At 45.9% G+C, this 19,699-nt stretch overlaps 1 protein-coding gene across 1 annotated transcript in view; it reads left to right on the top strand.

Annotated features, from left to right (window-relative positions):
• DEF6 (DEF6 guanine nucleotide exchange factor) overlaps window positions 1-18,857 on the top strand; it is a 495,476-nt gene extending 476,619 nt beyond the window's left edge. Inside the window, exons 10-11 of the mRNA XM_066608975.1 lie at window positions 5,761-5,851; window positions 18,597-18,857. Of these exons, the coding sequence (XP_066465072.1) occupies window positions 5,761-5,851; window positions 18,597-18,727 (222 nt within the window). The 3' untranslated portion in view covers window positions 18,728-18,857. The remainder of the gene's footprint in view (window positions 1-5,760; window positions 5,852-18,596) is intronic.
• The last annotated feature ends 842 nt before the right edge of the window (window positions 18,858-19,699 follow it).

The following is a 19,699-nucleotide window of genomic DNA, read 5'->3' as shown; positions in this document are numbered from 1 at the left end:
AGAGACGCCTGACGACCGACGAACAGTGGTGTGCAACCTTTGTCGCGCCAAGATCAGCCGGGGAGCCACCACCAACAGCCTCACCACCACCAGCATGCGCAGACATATGATGGCCAAGCACCCCACAAGGTGGGACGAAGGCCGTTCACCGCCTCCGGTTTGCACCGCTGCCTCTCCCCCTGTGCCCCAACCTGCCACTGAGATCCAACCCCCCTCTCAGGACACAGGCACTACCGTCTCCTGGCCTGCACCCACACCCTCACCTCCGCTGTCCTCGGCCTCATCCACCAATGTCTCGCACCGCACAGTCCAGCCGTCGCTAGCGCAAGTGTTGGAGCGCAAGCGCAAGTACGACGCCACGCACCCGCACGCTCAATCGTTAACCGTCCACATAGCCAAATTTATCAGCCTTGAGATGCTGCCGTATAGGGTTGTGGAAACGGAGGCTTTCAAAGCTATGATGGCGGCGGCGGCCCCGCGCTACTCAGTTCCCAGTCGCCACTACTTTTCCCGATGTGCCGTCCCAGCCCTGCACGACCACGTCTCCCGCTACATTGTACGCGCCCTCACCAATGCGGTTAGTGGCAAGGTCCACTTAACTACGGACACGTGGACAAGCACAGGCGGGCAGGGCCACTACATCTCCCTGACGGCACATTGGGTGAATTTAGTGGAGGCTGGGACAGAGTCAGAGCCTGGGACCGCTCACGTCCTACCCACCCCCAGAATTGCAGGCCCCAGCTCGGTGGTGGTATGTTCGGCGGTGTATGCTTCCTCCACTAAACCACCCTCCTCCTCCTCCTCCTCAACCTCTGTCTCGCAATCTAGATGTGTCAGCAGCAGCAGGACGTCGCCAGCAGTCGGTGTCGCGCGGCGTGGCAGCACAGCGGTGGGCAAGCGTCAGCAGGCCATGCTGAAACTACTCAGCTTAGGAGATAGGAGGCACACGGCCCACGAACTGCTGCAGGGTCTGACAGAGCAGACCGACCGTTGGCTTGCGCCGCTGAGCCTCCAACCGGGCATGGTCGTGTGTGACAACGGCCGTAACCTGGTGGCGGCTCTGCAGCTCGGCAGCCTCACGCACGTGCCATGCCTGGCCCACGTCTTTAATTTGGTGGTTCAGCGCTTTCTGAAAAGCTACCCACGCTTGTCAGACCTGCTCGTAAAGGTGCGCCGGCTATGCGCACATTTCCGCAAGTCCCACACGGACGCTGCCACCCTGCGCACCCTGCAACATTGGTTTAATCTGCCAGTGCACCGACTGCTGTGCGACGTGCCCACACGGTGGAACTCTACGCTCCACATGTTGGCTAGGCTCTATGAGCAGCGTAGAGCTATAGTGGAATACCAACTCCAACATGGGCGGCGCAGTGGGAGTCAGCCTCCTCAATTCTTTTCAGAAGAGTGGGCCTGGTTGGCAGACATCTGCCAGGTCCTTCGAAACTTTGAGCAGTCTACCCAGGTGGTGAGCGGCGATGCTGCAATCATTAGCGTCACCATTCCTCTGCTATGCATCTTGAGAACTTCCCTGCAAACCATAAAGGCAGCCGCTTTGCGCTCGGAAACCGAGCCGGGGGAAGACAGTATGTCGCTGGATAGTCAGAGCACCCTCCTGTCTATATCTCAGCGCGTTCAGGAGGAGGAGGAGGAGCATGAGGAGGATGAGGAGGAGGGGGAAGAGACAGCTTGGCCCACTGCTGACGGTACCCATGCTGCTTGCCTGTCATCATTTCAGCGTGTATGGCCTGAGGAGGAGGAGGAGGAGGAGGAGGAGGATCCTGAAAGTGATCTTCCTAGTGCGGACAGCCATGTGTTGCGTACAGGTACCCTGGCACACATGGCTGACTTCATGTTAGGATGCCTTTCTCGTGACCCTCGCGTTACACGCATTCTGGCCACTACGGATTACTGGGTGTACACACTGCTCGACCCACGTTATAAGGAGAACCTTCCCACTCTCATTCCCGAAGAGGAAAGGGGTTCGAGAGTGTTGCTATACCACAGGACCCTGGCGGACAAGCTGATGGTAAAATTCCCATCCGACAGCGCTAGTGGCAGAAGGCGCAGTTCCGAGGGCCAGGTAGCAGGGGAGGTGCGGAGATCGAGCAGCATGTACAGCCCAGGCAGTGCAACAGTCTTTAAGGGCCTGGACAGCTTTATGGCTCCCCAGCAAGACTGTGTCACCGCTCCCCAGTCAAGGCTGAGTCGGCGGGAGCACTGTAAAAGGATGGTGAGGGAGTACGCAGCCGATCGCACGACCGTCCTCCGTGACGCCTCTGCCACCTACAACTACTGGGTGTCGAAGCTGGACACGTGGCCTGAACTAGCGCTGTATGCCCTGGAGGTGCTTGCTTGTCCTGCGGCTAGCGTCTTGTCGGAGAGGGTGTTTAGTGCGGCTGGGGGAATCATCACAGATAAGCGTACCCACCTGTCAACCGACAGTGCCGACAGGCTAACACTCATCAAGATGAACAAAGCCTGGATTTCCCCAGACTTGTCTTCTGCACCAGCGGACAGCAGCGATACCTAAGCAATACGTAGGCTGCACCCGCGGATGGAAGCATAGTTCTCTCTCACCATCCAAAACGGGGACATTTCTGCTTCATCAATCTGTGTATAATATTCCTCCTCCTCCTCCTGAAACCTCACGTAATCACGCTGAACGGGCAATTTTTCTTAGGGCCACAAGGCTCACTCATATAATTTTTCTAAAATTTTTTTATACGTTTCAATGCTCTTAAAAGCGTTGGAACTTTAACTTGAACCAATTTTTCATTAAACTGGGCTGCCTCCAGGCCTAGTTACCACTTAAGCCACATTAACCAAAGCGATTAATGGGTTTCACCTGCCATCTTGGTTGGGCATGGCCAATTTTTACTGAGGTACATTAGTACTGTTGGTACACCAATTTTTTTGGGCCCTCACCTACAGTGTAATCATAGCAATTTCTATGTTCTTCGCCTGCACTCATGGTACAGAAAGGTGTGTGGGGTTGGCCTACACTTTAGCTACATAAATGTAACTTGGGCCTTGGCTATACTGCAGCTACTGAAATGGAACTAAGACTGCGCTCCCACTATACTGCTGCTTCGGAATTGTTCCTGGGGCCTGTGTAGGCTGCTACTATTACTTAAATGGAACTTAGACTATGCTCCTCCTATACTGCTGCTTCGGAATTGTTACTGGGGCCTGTCTTGAGTGCTACTATTACTGAAATGGAACTAATACTGTGCTCCCCCTATAATGCTGCTAGTGATATGTTAGTGGGGCCTGTCCTAATGCTACGGCTGAAATGTTACGAATTCTGGGCTCTGCCTATACCGCTGCTAATGGTATGTCTCTGGGGTGTGGAAACAGAGGCTTCCCAAAGACATGATGGCGGCGAGGCCATTTCCCACCAACGCGGTTACTGTTAAGGTGCATATAACCACGGACACGTGAAGAGGACACGTAGTGCCTCAAAAACATCCCCCTCCTCCTCCAACAATGAAAACATTCTTGGCAAATGCCTTTGCATTGGTTCGTCTGGTGGCAGTCCAAGAATTTCACCTTTACCGACACAAAAAGAGAGCCCCCCCACCATCCCCCCGCCACGGCCCACTTAATCCTGGCCACATTCCGAAAACCAACAAAATACAACCGTGCTACTAGGTCCGCAGTCACCACCAAATTACCACCAACGCGGTTACTGTTAAGGTACATATTACCAGTCTGACTGGGGCATACAGACACCTTGACAGAATGAATAGTGTGTGGCACATAGGTTCCCCATTGCTATGCCCACGTGTGCAGCTCCTGATGGAGGTGGCACAGGATTGGATTTCTCATTGCTTCTGTACAGCATTGTGGGCTATCGCCCCACCACTTTTAAAGAGGGTCGCTGCCTAGCCGTGCCAACCCTCTGCAGTGTGTGCCTGCAGTTCCTCCTCATGGCAGACGCACTTATAAATAGACATGAGGGTGGTGTGGCATGAGGGCAGCTGAAGGCTGCGCAGGGACAGTTTGGTGTGCGCTGTGGACACTGTGTCGTGCAGGGGGGAGGGGGGTTGGGCAGCATGTAACCCAGGAGAAGTGGCAGCGGAGTGTCATGCAGGCAGTGATTGTGCTTTGTTGTAGCTAGTGTGGTGCTTAGCTAAGGTATGCCATGCTAATGAGGGCTTTTCAGAAGTAAAAGTTGTTGGGAGGGGGGGGGGGGCACTCTTGCCGCTATTGTGGCTTAATAGTGGGACCTGTGAACTTGAGATGCAGCCCAACATGTAGCCCCTCGCCTGCCCTATCCGTTTCTGTGTCGTTCCCATCACTTTCTTGAATTGCCTAGATTTTCACACATGAAAACCTTAGCGAGCATCGGCGAAATACAAAAATGCTCGGGTCGCCCATTGACTTCAATGGGGTTCGTTACTCGAAACAAACCCTCGAGCATCGCGATAAATTCGTCCCGAGTAACGAGCACCCGAGCATTTTGGTGCTCGCTCATCTCTAATGACTACCAAACAGATGGATTGGCTGTGTAGGTCATAATGAATGTGAGTTTCTTGCATGGTCTCCATGTTCCCCAGCCCTTGCACTTTGGGATTTTTTTCTCTGGTAAAAGAGTTAGAGAGTCCACATGCCATCCTTACAACCCACTATGCATGATCTATGACTACACATAACGGATTGCATCAGTCAATTGTGATACGCGTCAATGTGTTTGGCATGAATTTAACTAGAGGCTCAATGTGTGTTGAGTGACAAAAGGGGCTCATATTTAACACTTCTGATGTGAAAAACCTTTTTTGATGTTGTGCAACAAAACTTTTTGTGTTTCTGTTTACACTGATATCAAATTTATGTATCTGAGTGTTATTAAACGGGTTATGAGTTTTTCAAATCAGTAAAATCATTTGTTATAAAACAGTACAAAGCATATCAAACATTGTAAGTATAGTGTAGCATCTGCTACCACGTGAGGACAAAGTAATCTCCTGGGACAAACACATGGGGACTATTAACACCATAGAACCTGAAAAGCAAACAGAAATTGGAAAATGAGAAACAAATTAAGGTTAGAGGAACTCTCACTATAAGATTCTAAAAAGTCAAATAATCCCTGCCTAAATAATGAGTGGATCGTCCTCATGAGGATGCACTCACTCTGGAACCAAGGGCACTAGCTCACCCTGACCTGGTGTTACCAAAAACCCTATCCCATTGGGCACACTACACTATAACACAAAACACAGGACTTATCTTAAACGCTTCCAGCAAACCCAGGAAACCAAAGCACCAGATGAGTGACTGCACACAGTTATGCTCTCTAGCACGTCCAGAAGGGGAATGCATAGAACAATTAATTTAGCACAGCTCTAAATATGAGGAGGGATTAAGAACCCTCTCAATTAACCTCCAGGTGTACTAAACCAGCAACCCAGACAAAATCCATTCCATCTGTAATCCAGGACACAAGTTCACAGAGAACTCAGACCCCCAGCAGCTCATACTGACATAACATATAGTAATGAAACTGCTGGATGAACACATTACTGTATTGAGTTTAGCAGAAACGTTACTGGGTTTCATCTGTTAATTTAGTGTAGAAGTTTCTGAGCACTGGTGAGGGACACAGCAGGAGTGGGGAGAGGTGAGTATATCACTATTTGTTATGTTAGTACATGAGTAGGGGGTGTAACAACTCGGACAACTCCTTTAAACATAGATTTTATATTAGTCCATTTTTTGAAAGTTTTGTAAGTCATGTTTATTTTTATTCAAACTCAGGTCGCTCAGAGGAAACTTCATCAAGCCAGTACTAATGTCCGACATTGGAATGTTCAGATGAACAGATTAATGCATCCCATATCTCCAGGAGGTTAGTTAACTACACAGCAAAAACCTACATTGAATCTCAGTCTTCCTATCTGCGCTATGCATTTCATGCAATTTATTTTTTTAACCTATGGTTGTACTGCTGTAAAAAATGCAGTCAATTTGAGAGTACAGTCCCATAAAACATTTGTCTTGCATCTGCTGCATGGCTGAGATGTGCCAATATGCGGCAGAAAGCTATGGCTAATTAAAGCTCTCTAATGATGTAAGTGCTTACTGACTGTATATGGTTAATGGCCACATGGATTACCTAAAACTATGCTGCTATGAACCATGCACAGTTAGTAAGCACTTAAAGTGGGTATAAAAAGTATATATCCCTGTTAAAATGGCAAGTTTTTGTCATGTTAAAAAAATCAGACAAAGGCCGCCTGCACACGGGCGGAAATCCCGCGGCGGTATTTCCCGCGGGATTTCCGCCACTGAAAGTTTGCATAGGAGTGCATTACAATACGCACTCCTATGCAGACGGCCGCGGTTTGGCCGCGCGAAATCTCGCGCGGCAAACAAACCGCGGCATGTCCTATTTTTGTGCGGGGCTCGCACTCACCCGGCCGCCGGCTCCGGTCTGCGCATGCGCCGGCTGCGCGGCAGCCGGCACATGAAAGAGCCGGGGCCGCCAGGCGCGGGTGAGTACGCGCTCGTCACTGCAGGCTTTTGGGTCGGGTCCCGTGGCGAGAATTCTCGCTGCCGGATCCGACCCGCTCGTCTGCAGGCGGCCAAAGACGAATCATTTCCAATTTATTTTCACCATCAATGTGACTCCTTATTTATACAATTCCATAAAAAAAAAAACAAATCATTTCGGGTGGAAAAATAAACATCACAAAACTAAAATAATATGGTTGCATAAGTGTGGACAGCCTCTTATATTTGGAGATGTGTTCAGAATTACCTTTTCAAATGTCAGTACACAGCTGCTTTTATTTAAAGTGATTCTGATTTACATTATATAAAGTTTCAGCTGTTCTAGTCGGATTTTCCTGACATTTTTCAGCAAAAGCCATGGTCTATAAAGATCTTACAATGCATCAAAAAAGATCTGATTGCTGAAAGGTATCAGTCAGGAGAAGGGGACCAAAAACTTTCCAATGCATTACAAGAGGCTTACAGCAACATTAAAGGAGCTGCGGGAATTTCTGGCAAGTGCTTATCTAAGATCGAACGTTGCAGCTTTTACAATGGAGGAATAAAGGTTACTTTTTATTGCATCCCTGCATGCTGCCACGGACTATCTTTTTGGCTTATTTCTGGAATTTTGGATCCGAATTCCTGCTCTGTGGCTTGCATAAATAATACAGTCCTGCCTTATTGGAGTTGGAGAAAGTGCTGCTTGTAACTACACTTATTGCATTTCTGGCAAATACTGGTTGTGTAGTGCATGTGACAATGATCTCCAGTATTCTTCATATGTCTGGGCTGTTTGGTAGTGTGGCAAAATGGAAGCATTTTCTAACAAGAAAGACATCCAAGCCCAGCCATGTTTTGCCCAAACCTTCATCAAGTCTGCCAAAACTATGTGGGAGAACGTGTTATGGTCCAATTAGATCAAGGCTGAACTTTGTGGCCACAATTCCAAAACTTATGTTTGGTGCGAAGCCAACACTGCACATCACCAAAAGAACACCATACCCACAGTGAAGCATGGTGGAGGCAGCATTATGGTTTGGGCCTGTTTTTCCTCTGCTTGTGGAACTGGGTGTTTTAGCCAAGGTGGAGGGAATTATGAAGAGTTTGAAATATCAGTCCATTTTGGCACAAAAACTTCAGGTCTCTGCTAAAAATCTGAAGCTGAAAAGGAATTTTAACTTTTAGTACGACAATGACCCAAAGCATACCTCCAGAGCAACAAAAGAATGGTTTCGCCAGAAGAAGATCAAAGTTTTGGAATGGCCCAGTCAAGCCCAGACCCCGAAACTGCCTGAAAATCTGTGGGTTGACCTGAAGAGGGTAGTACACACGAGATCTCATTACAATGTGACAGATTTGGAGCACTTTTCAAGGAAGAGTGGCAAAGATTGCCCAGTTAAGATGTGCTATGCTGATAGACACCTACACCAAAAGACTGAATGCTGTCATACAATCAAAGAGTACATCAACAAAGTATTAGTTTTTGGCTGTGCATATTTATGCAACTTCATTATTTTAGTTGGTTTTTTTTCAACCTCAATGATTTCAGTTTGTTTTTCAGTGAAATTGTACAGATAATGGGTCACATTAAAGGTAAAATAAATCTGAATTGATTCATGTTTGTTGTATTTTTTAAGATGACAAAACCATGGCATTGTAATAGGTGTAAACTTTTTCTATCCAATGCAAGCCACAGCTAACCAGAGCTTTCTGATGCCTTAGACAATAGAGAGATACATAGCAAACGATTTATGGGATCATACCCTTATATTATACAATATGTGTCGTCACAAAGGGCTGATTTGCCACGGTTTTGCCGCGGATTGCCGTTGCATATCCGCACTGCTGCAAAACCACTGCGTTTGCAGTGCAATGCAGAACAAATGAGATTTGCCAAAAAGCTGTTCTCACAGGACGGATTTTTTCCGCACAGCCGCAGTGCGGAAATGCAACTGCGGCGCGGTTTTAAAAGATGCAGTATGTTTATTCTACGGTCTCTTCCGCGGCGCTTTTTTGTCCATAGACCTCTATGGACGCAGCCCAAACCGCACCAAATACGCGGCAAAAAAGTAAAAAAGTGCTGCGGAAAAAAACGCTTGCAGATTTTTCCACACAAAAACCGCAGCAAAATCCGCAAGCCAAAATTAACCTTTGAAGCGGTTTTGCCGCAGAAGCTTTTCTTCTGCTTCAAAACCGCAACGGAAAAACCGCAGCAAAACCGCGGCAAATCAGCCCTGTGTGAACCCAGCCTAAATAATTGTGAATAGAAGAAAAGAGTAAACAGCTGGATTCTAAACGTGATTGTTCTCAGTAAGAGAAACCATGTAATCCTGTAGATATGATACCTTTTAATGGCTAACAAAAATACATGATCTTATTGCAAGCTTTCGGATCCTCCCAGGACCCTTCCTCAGGCAAAATTAAATGGATTTGGATGGGGCACACATAAATATAAATTTACACGCATGAAAAGGCACAGAAATCGGAGATTGATTTGTACTTAAAACAATACAATACAAGATAAACAGAGAGGTAAATACTTAATCAGTCCACTGCTAAAGAATGTGACAGTTTTATGATCTCTCCATTTGTGTTAGGATGTGACAGGCCTGTGTGGTTATCTCTCCTTCAGACCTGCACATAGGGAAGATGAATGTATTAGTAGGAATGGGTGGTGTTCTGTAGAACTGAAAAGTCTTGACAGCCTAGAAACATCTTTGATTTGTGCACCTGGAAGACAGCACACCTCTCGTGAGGTGTCTGTTCTTCTTAATAGGGAATCCCCCACAACCACCACTCTCCTTTTCTTCTTCACAACAGCACTTCTTTTTCTCTATTTAAGCCCTTAACGACCGCCCCATCGGAAAACTACGTCCTCAGAAAGTGGGCCTTAATCCTAGAGGACGTAGTTTTATGCATCCTCTTTGGATTGATGCCCACTGGCCTGAGGACGTGACAGCTCCATGCTGTCGGTGCCCGCAGGTAGCCGACAGCATGGAGCTGTCATCCCAGGATGCGGGCAGTCCCCCCCGGTATTGCGATCGGCGCTATAAAATGAATAGCGCCGATCGCAAAAAAGTAAATAAAACTGTAAAAAAGTAGTAATTCAGCTGCTATGATGGATCGGATCCATCACGGCAGCTGAAAATACTCACACGGCTTGTCGGCGATGTTCCCCGGAGATCTGGTCCTCCCGGACCCGCCGGCGGCCTTCTGCGCATGCGCGCAAGACGATGACGTCACGCGCAGAAGCCCGGGTGTCCCCGGCAAAATTAAAATCTCCTGGCTCCCGGCTCCTGAAGGTAGCCGGGAACCAGGAGGTGTTACCGGGGACCACTGTGAGCGGTCCCCGGGCCCGCGATCACCGCTATCCATTGCGATAGCGGTGATCGCGAAAAAGTTGAAAAAGTAAAACAAAAGTAAAGTTTCACCTCCCCTCATGGATCGGATCCATGAGGGGAGGTGAAGATACTCACCCCCGGTCCTCTGCGATGTCCCGATGTCCCGGGACCCGAAATTCCCGTCTGCGCATGTGCGCCCGATGATTGACATCGGGCGCGTGCACAGAGGGGCTCGAGCCCCGGGAAATTCAAAATTGCTCTGCTCCTGGCTGCCATGTGTAGCCAAGAGCAGAGAGATGTCACCAGGGACATGATCACTGTCATCCAATGGATGACAGTGATCATGTAAAGTAAAAAAAAAGTGCAAAAAGTTAAAAAAATAAATAAAAAAAGGGGTAAAAGGTAAAAAAAAAAAAAGTGCAAAAAGTAAAAAAAAGTTTTAAAAAGTTAAAAAAACCTTGCGTTTCATCTCCCCCCACGGATCATATCTGTGAGGGAGGATGAAATGACATACCTAAGGCCTGCGGATTTATCCGCGGACCTCACCCCAGCTTCTGCGCACGCGCCCTTCGCCAATGTGGCAGGCGCATGCGCAAAAGCCGTGGTTTTTTAAAATCTCCCTGCTCCTGGCTACAAAACTTAGCTGAGAGCCTGGAGATTTCACGGAGAGCCGCGGTGAGCGGTTCCTGATCACGTGTTCGCTGTTATCCAAAGAATAATGGCAATCACGTAAAAGTTAAAAAAAGGGGAAGGTTCATCTCCCCTCACCGATGCGATCGGTGAGAGGAGATAAAACTTTTTACCGGAGGCCTCCATATTTGCACCCCGACGCAATCTTCTTCCGTGAACTTTCCCGTATTCTGCGCATGCGACCGCCGGAAAAACACCGCACACACGCGCAGGAGTCGGGGAGCCCAGGAAACTTAATATCTCCTTGCTCTCGGCGACCAACGGTCGCCGACGTTGGTCGCCGAGAGCCTGGAGCAGTGATGGGTGGCCTCGTTGAGCGGTCCCCGGTCACGTGATAAAAAGGTAGCGATCTACCTTTGGCCGGTCTCACATGACCGGATAGGAATTACGGATTCCGCATGCGTTTGATTAGCGGTAATACGCAGATCAATAGCATTGGATTACACAATTCCGCTCACATTAGCGGGTTGGAATTGTGTAATCCACTCGCAGAAAAGAGAACGCAGCATGTTCTATTTTACCGCGGATATCAGCAACATAGAGCCCATTGTGCTCCATGGTCGCGGATATACCCGCAGCCCATACGCAACTACTTTGTATACGGGCTGCGGGTACCCACGTCATCGCTAAGCGACGGTGCGGGAAATATAAACAACAACAACAACAAAAATGTACTGCGCATGACCGCCCGTGTAAGTACGCAGTTATGCGCAGTACATTACGCGGCCGTACGCAGGGTCACAGCCGGGCTCACAGATGGGATCCACCTACGGCTGCGTAAGTCCGGCGTTATTCAGACCGCTACCTGTAATACGCAATTTACAAGAAGCCCCGGGAACACTCGCCTTCCTGCAGTTCCAGGAGCACCTTGTTGAGCGCCTTCTGTGTGAGACCGCCGCACCTCGTCAAGCTTACGGAGACTCACGGAACGCCACTTTTTACACCCCATCCCCGCCACTGAGGTCAAAAAATGACCCCCAAAAAGCATGAGAGGAGGGGGGATACCCGATTTTATTGCCCCATGGGCCCATCCCAACCAGCCTCCATAATTACCCGTCTTTGGAAATACCACACAGTTCACATTATTACTTTTATCTAAGATTTGGGGAACGCCGAAAAGGGCGCGGAGGGGGGGGGGGATTTTTAGGGAGTCCATTTTTATTCCGTACAAATGAGCAATGGGGCCTGGAATGTATTCAGTTGTGCCCTGCAATCCAACGGGTGTTCCCTCCATTACAGGCCTTGCCATGTTTCCTGTAAGTAGATTAGGGCCACAATGGGTATGTTTTTGAACACGGGACAAACGGGGGTATCCATTTTGGGGTGAAGGTCTTCATTCCTATGTACACTGTACAAAAAAAACTGTTTTTAAATTGACAAAATTGCCAAAAAAATGAAAATCGTAATTTTTTCCTTCTGCTTTGCAGAAATTTATTCAAATACTGTGGGGTCAAAATACGCAGTACACTCCTAGATGAATTCGTTAAGGGGTCTAGTTTTTAAAATGGGGTCATTTGTGGGGGTTCCTTATCGTTTTGGACGCTCAATGGCTCTATAAGTGGGCAAAGGGGCCTGGAATTTATTCCGTTGTACCCTAAAATCCAACGGGTGCTCCTTCCATTATAGGCCTAGCCATGCGTCCTTTAAGTAGATTAGGGCCATAAGGGGTATGGTTCTGAACACGGGACAAACAGGGGTATCAATTTAGGGGTGAAAGTCTTCATTCCTATGTGTGCTGTACAAAAAAAACAGTTTTTAAATTGATACAACTGCCAAAAAAATGAAAATTGTAATTTTTTTCCTACTGCTTTGCTTAGATTTATTCAAAAATTGTAGGGTAAAAATACACAGTACACCCCTAGATAAATTCGTTAGGGGGTCTAGTTTTCAAAATGGGATCATTTGTGGGGGTTCTCTGTCGTTTTGGCCGCTCAAGGGCTCTACAAGTGGGCAATGGTGCCTAAATCACCTTCATGCTAAATTTCTGTTCTGAAAGCCGCCGACTACTCCTTTCATTTTGGGCCCCGTTGTGCATCCAGACAAAAGATTAGGGCCACAATGGGTATGTCTCTGAACACGGGAGAAACAGGGGTATCCACTTTGGGGTGCAAGTCTTCATTCATGTGTGTGCTGTACCAAAAAAGCAGTTTTTAAAACGACAGAATTGCCAAAAAAACGAAAATCACAATTTTTTCCTTTTGCTTTGCTTCAATTCATTCAAAAACTGTGGGAACAAAATGGTCAGTACACCCCTAGATAAATTCGTTAAGGGGTCTAGTTTTAAAAATGGGGTCACTTGTGGGGGTTCTCTTTGATTTTGGCCGCTCAAGAGCTCTACAAATGTGCTATGGGGCCTAAAACGCCTTCAAGGAAAATCTATGTTCTGAAAGCCACCGACTACTCCTTTCGTTTTGGGCCCCATTGTGCATCCAGACATGAGATTAGGGCCACAATGGGTATGTCTCTGAACACGGGAGAAACGGGGGTATCCATTTTGGGGTGAAAGGCTTCATTCATGCGTGTGCTGTACAAAAAAAGCTGCTTTTAAAATGACAGAATTGACAAAAAAACAAAAATCACAATTTTTTCCTTTTGCTTGGCTTGAATTCATTCAAAAACTGTGGGGTTAAAATGGTCAGTACACCCCTAGATAAATTCGTTAAGGGGTCTAGTTTTCAAAATGGGGTCACTTGTGGGGGTTCTCTTTGGTTTTGGCCACTCAAGAGCTCTACAAAAGTGCTATGGGGCCTAAAACGCCTTCAAGCAAAATTTATGTTCTGAAAGACACCGACTACTCCTTTCATTTTGGCTCCCGTTATGCATCCAGACATGAGATTAGGGCCACAATGGGTATGTCTCTGAACACGGGAGAAACGGGGGTATCCATTTTGGTGTGTAAATCCTCATTTTCATGGGCTCTATAGGAAAAAAATATGTCTTTAAAATGACATATTTGCAAAAATATGAAATTTTATTTTTTCTCCCCTAAATTGAACTAATTCCTGAAAAAAACTGGTGGGGTCAAAATACTCATGACCCCCCTCAGTGAATACACTAAGGAGTGTAGTTTTTAAAATGGGGTCATTTGTGGGTGTATCTATTATTCTGACACTTATGAGCCTTTGCAAACTTGCCTTGGTGCAGGAAAACAAAGTGCTCCTCAAAATGCTGAAAAGTAATGTTAAATTTGTACGTCCTCTAAATGGTTAAAAAAAAAAACACAAAAGTTTTTCAAGTGTGCATTCAGAATAAAGTAAACAGATGGAAATACATATCTTATCAAAAATTTGTACAGTATGTTTGGACATATTTGAGATATTACGGTTGAAAATGTGAAAAAATGACAATTTTTTCAAAATTTTTCCAATATTGGTACTTTTAATAAATATACACAAATTATATCGGTCTCTTTTTACAATCTAAATGAAGTACAACATGTGGCGAAAAAACAATGTCAGAATCACTAGGATATGTAAAGCCTTTACGGAGTTATGCCACGTTGAACGACGCATGTCAGATTTCCAAAATTTGGCTCCGTCACTAAGGCGCAAACAGGCTTCGTCACTAAGGGGTTAAGAGGACTCTGTGTGCTTACTACATAGTTCTTTGCGTGAGAACATGGTACTAGCTCCTGAGCAATATGCGTGCTGGCTGACTCCTGATCCTCCTGCATCTTTGGGTCACATGCTTTCATTCCTCTGCTTCTGCAGGTATACTGGACATTTCTTTTCCTTAAACATTTTGAAGACTTTCTTCTGCTTCCTTAGTGAGTTTCAATGTAGCTATTCTCTCCTGAAGACTACGCACCTTTTTCTCCAGTAGAGACACAAGCTTGCATTTCTGGCAGGTGAAGTTTGGATTTTCCTCTGGTAGATCTGTAAACATATAGCATACGTTGCAGCTCAGCATATGACTCCTTTTCCATGCTGTTAGTTGATGTCCACTTCCAAATGTCAAGAATTGTAGTGAAGATATATAACTATAAGATACTAAGTGTACAACTTCAAGCGTCGTACGGTGCGCTGTCTGGCCATGTCCTTCGAACAGCTAGACCTGGCTAATCTCAGGAATCTTCCCACTTGCAGTGACTCTTCGCTCTTCCCAGAATGCATAGGGAATTCAGATCCCCATGTTAGTAATATAGTGACATCCAAAACTTCACCATGCCATACCCACAATAATCACTTCTAGACATTCACCAGTCTCCCACTACAATAGTCACATCCGGGGCTTCACCACAACAACCCACTCCTTGCAGCAATCACATTGAGAGCTTCACCATGCCCCTTCTCCTTGCAGTAAATACATCTAGAGCTTCATCATACCTTCTCTACCTGGAGAAATCACATCCAGAGCTTCACCGTGCCTCATAATAATCACATTCAGAGAGCCAATCATACCTACACTGAAGAGGGAAAACATCAGCACTGATAGTGAAACTCCCTGAATGAGTAATGGTGACATTCCTCCACTCAGCTGTCGTGGACAGCATTAGGGATGGCACTTCTAGTAGACATGAGTTGCATTTACCAGATGCAGATATATTCTTTTTCTTAAAGGGGTTGTCCCGCGCCGAAACGGGTTTTTTTTTTTTTCAACCCCCCCCCCCCCCCCCCCCATTCGGCGCGAGACAACCCCGATGCAGGGGTTAAAAAAGAACACCGGACAGCGCTTACCTGAATCCCCACGCTCCGGTGACTTCTTACTTACCTGCTGAAGATGGCCGCCGGGATCTTCTCTCTCGGTGGACCGCAGGGCTTCTGCGCGGTCCATTGCCGATTCCAGCCTCCACGTGACGGGGCGGAGCTACAAGGAGCCGGCATCCAGCACGAGCGGCCCCATTGAGGAAAGAAGAAGACCCGGACTGCGCAAGCGCGTCTAATTTGGCCATTAGACGCCGAAAATTAGACGGCCTCCATGGAAACGGGGACGCTAGCAACGGAGCAGGTAAGTGAAAAACTTCTTATAACTTCTGTATGGCTCATAATTAATGCACAATGTACATTACAAAGTGCATTAATATGGCCATACAGAAGTGTATAGACCCACTTGCTGCCGCGGGACAACCCCTTTAAGTTCCTCAACAAAAAGCAATAGAGGTTCTCACGGCAGCTTGGTTGGGAATTGTTGATCTAGCAAATGAACATTATGTTGTGTCATGTGGTCTTCAGGGCAATAAATCCCTTTTAATCTGGCAAAGGTAAATTTTAGCTAATCTTTGCCTAATCTAATTTGGCAATGGTAAAACAAAAATAGAATGAAGAACTCACTCTGAATGAGAGGCATAAAACAGTCAGGATATACACGGAATTGTTCGTGTGGGTATAGAACAGAAGGGGAAAATAAATAGACATGTATTTATTGCCTAAGGAAAATATATAACCAAGAAGGAAACAGTGTACACAGAGACAATACTTTGCAGGTTTAGGCCAGTTTCACACGGGCAACAAAATCGCGTGATTTTCTCGCAATGCGACAGTGCTACAAATCGCATTTATGTGAAGCCCATGCTTTCCTATGCGTTCCTTAACATTAGCAAGGTTTTGTAGCCTGCAACATTGCAAGAAAAAAAATTGCGGGTTGCTAAATATTACCACGATTTGCGATGTTTTGTAGCCCATGTTTCCCGATGGACCCTTCCTATGTGTTGCATCGCATTGCACGAAAATGCGGTCTTAGTGTTGTGCGATGCAACTTTTACAGTAGGAAATCCTACTGTAAAAGCCCTAAAATTAAGCCCTAGCTGCAGGGGAAAAAAAAAACAACAAAAAAACAAATACATTGCTAAGAAGCGTTGGCAGCTCCACTGCGTCTTCTCTCAGATCTCTGACACTTGTGTTCAAACATCTCTTCCTGGTCAGGGATTTAAAAATCCCACCTCCAGGAAGCGCTGCCTCTGATTGGCACTCGAGCACCTCTGCTCAGCCAATCAGAACCAGCGCTTGATAAACAGCCATTCAATGAAGCTAGGCCTTATTTTCAGGGTAGGGCTTATATTTCAAGTCTCCATGAAATAGAGCACTACAAAGCCACGACTTTGTAGCAACCCAAAATTGTGATATTGCACAGACTATCAATGTGATATTGCTGTGATTTTTTTCGCGCCGATATAACGTCGCCTGTGTGAAACAGGCCTTAAACTGTAGTCAAACCCATTATTGATATTGTAGTACAACCCCCTGTTCTGGTAAATCTGCTCTTTCTTATTCTTTCACAATGTTTTACTGCTGATTCCAAGCAAAGGCTCTGATGTAATCAATTTGCAGTTCAGCCGTATAAAAACTTGCATCACTGAATGCCACATCTTAAGCTTCCTGCGCATGACATAGACTGAGAACTGTATGATTGGGTATCAACTCCAGAGTAAAAATAGCCATACAGGCACCCTGAGCTCTGATTCCTGAGCAGATGTTCCATTAGCAAATTCTTGCTTTTCAGCTCCCTGAGGTGTAAATTTGTACCCCCGTCTTCCAAGCAACAGTATGCAAGTATAGAAGTATGCATTCCCCCAAAAATGTAGCTCCTATATGAGAGGAAGAAAACAAAATTAAAAGCTGAAACTAAACTCATCCATTTTTTGCTTCTAGTCATGTATTATACATGTGTATATAGTGAGAAGTACTGGAAAAAACAATCATACATGTGTCTATGGTGGGGACGACTGTGTCCAGTCCAAAACGCCAGACAAAACAGTGCAGCATGCTGCTCTATTTTGTTAAAGGGGTTGTCCCGAGAAAGCAAGTGGGGGTATACACTTCTGTATGGCCATATTAATGCACTTTGTAATATACATCGTGCATTAAATATGAGCCAAACAGAAGTTATTCACTTACCTGTTCCGTTGCTGGCGTCCTCGTCTCCATGGTGCCGTCTAATTTTCAGCGTCTAATCGCCCGATTAGACGCGCTTGCGCAGTCCGGTCTTCTTTCTTCTGAATGGGGTCGCTCGTGCCGGAGAGCGGCTCCTCGTAGCTCCGCCCCATCACGTGTGCCGATTCCAGCCAATCAGGAGGCTGGAATCGGCAATGGACCGCACAGAAGACCTGCGGTCCACCGAGGGTGAGGATCCCGGCGGCCATCTTCGCAAGGTAAGTAAGAAGTCACCGGAGCGCGGGGATTCAGGTAAGCACTATCCGGTTGTTTTTTTTTTAAACCCCTGCATCGGGTTTGTCTCGCGACGAACGGGGGGGCTATTGAAAAAAAAAACAAACGTTTCGGTGCGGGACAACCCCTTTAAGTAATCCCGGAATCCATTATATTCAGTGGGGTCCTTCAGGTGCTATTCATGTCTGTGATGTGCTGAATCAGTCATTTAGGTGATTTTCATTGTTCTGTGACTATGACTGAGTAGAATATAAAAAAATCATTGCAGAGATGTGCACACTGCAAAATTGTACACACCATGATCAATGAGTGAAACAGGTAGTGTTCAAACAAAGCCTGGACAAATATCTGTCTTTGATGATTTAGTAAATCCTGCACTGAGCAGGGTATTGGACCAGATGATCGTGGAGGTCCTTGCCAAGTCTACCATTCTATGATTCTTTGACACTCCACTCCTGGCTATGCACCTCTACTGTCCATATGTTTTTCTGTGGTAATGCCGGAGACTGCAGAAAACCCCTTACATAGCTCAATGAATAGCCAGCTTACTCCAGACACACATTCCTTGCTAGGTAAGTGCACAGCAGCTTGAAGAGGCTGAGGAACTTCAACATTAGTATAAGGGCTTCTTCAGACGACCATGACTTTGTCCCTTTTTGCAGTCGTGAAAATCACGGCTGCAAAATGGGGTGAAATGAAACCATTGATTTCCATGGTTTCATTTTCACTAGCATGTAATACTACACACGAGAAAAGGTAGAACTTGCCATATCTTTCTTGCATGTAGTTGCATGTAGTTTTTCTATCTTCCCGTTTTGTCTTTTTCTCAAACTCACACTGACTCATGCACTAATACGCTCTGTAACGGCAAGCTCACTAGCCCGTCTGTTTAAGCGCTAAGAAGTAGTCCAGAAATCTAGAGATGTTATTTAGAATTTTATTACAGTGTTTCTTTCTCTTCTAGAGAAGCGTGTAGCCCTTACAGGGGGTTTTCAAGGACTATGGGGAGGTGTTCTCACTAGACAGGATTCATCTCTTAAAAGGCTGCAGACGTCAGATGGAAAAGAATTGCCCCAAAGTATTGGAGACCATTAGGAAAATGAAATAAATCACAAACCACTTGTTAAAACTGTTTGATAAATACATTAACATGTTTATCAGGCACCATTATCAGAAGTTTATATTTGAATTTTTAGGTGAAAGAATATATGTGGTAATGTAAACATACTGTGTTTCATTGTATTACTTAAATTTAGATTTTTAAGTGCAAAGACTTTTAGCATTGTTTTATATAAATGTGTTATTTTCCATATACATATGCTGGATTCAAATGTTAGGAAAGATATCCACATATCTCACACATCAGTACTCAAAATCAATAAATAGCTGTATTGAAGGGCATGGGTCATCCGAAAATAATTGTAAAAATCATGTTTTTATTTTGAACATATTTTAAAATAATTTTTGTGGTCTTTTTAACATTTTGATGCCATGTTTCATATTTTTTAAAACGTCTAGCTACACAGCATTTAGAAAAAAACAAAAAACAATACTTACCTGGCAGGCGCTGGCCTCCGAAGCTCCAGAGTTCTTGCTTCAGTCTTCAGTAGTCAACAGAACATTGCTCCCTGGTAACAGGGTTCGTAAACTCTGTGTCCAGGAAGCGATGGCTCTGAATGGCTCAGTGACAGTGCTCGCGAACCAATCAATGCAGTGCTCGTTGAACCAATCACAGCCATTTAATGCTAGGTAAGTATAAGACCCTGTGCCTTTTTGGGACAAAAATTTATATAAGACATGGTCTTATTTTCGGGGAAATACAGTAGTAGCAGCATTCACAATAGATGATCACAGCACCCCCCTTCCCTCCCCACCCCCACACACAATTACTTCTACACATGGCGCACAGATACAAATGAGCCAGCTACTTTCCATTGTGTAAAAGGTATATTCCCATCTGAGACCTTCATATCATATTCTCAAGATATACCGTGATACATGTGGGTTCCACCACTGGGACCAGCACCTATCTCTAGTTTAGATCCTCTTTGCCTTCTTAACTCCTGG

Source organism: Eleutherodactylus coqui, chromosome 1, assembly GCF_035609145.1.
Source record: "Eleutherodactylus coqui strain aEleCoq1 chromosome 1, aEleCoq1.hap1, whole genome shotgun sequence".
Lineage (NCBI taxonomy): Eukaryota > Metazoa > Chordata > Amphibia > Anura > Eleutherodactylidae > Eleutherodactylus > Eleutherodactylus coqui.
The sequence above is the reverse complement of the archived record's forward strand: the minus strand, read 5'-3'. Positions and strand labels throughout refer to the sequence as shown.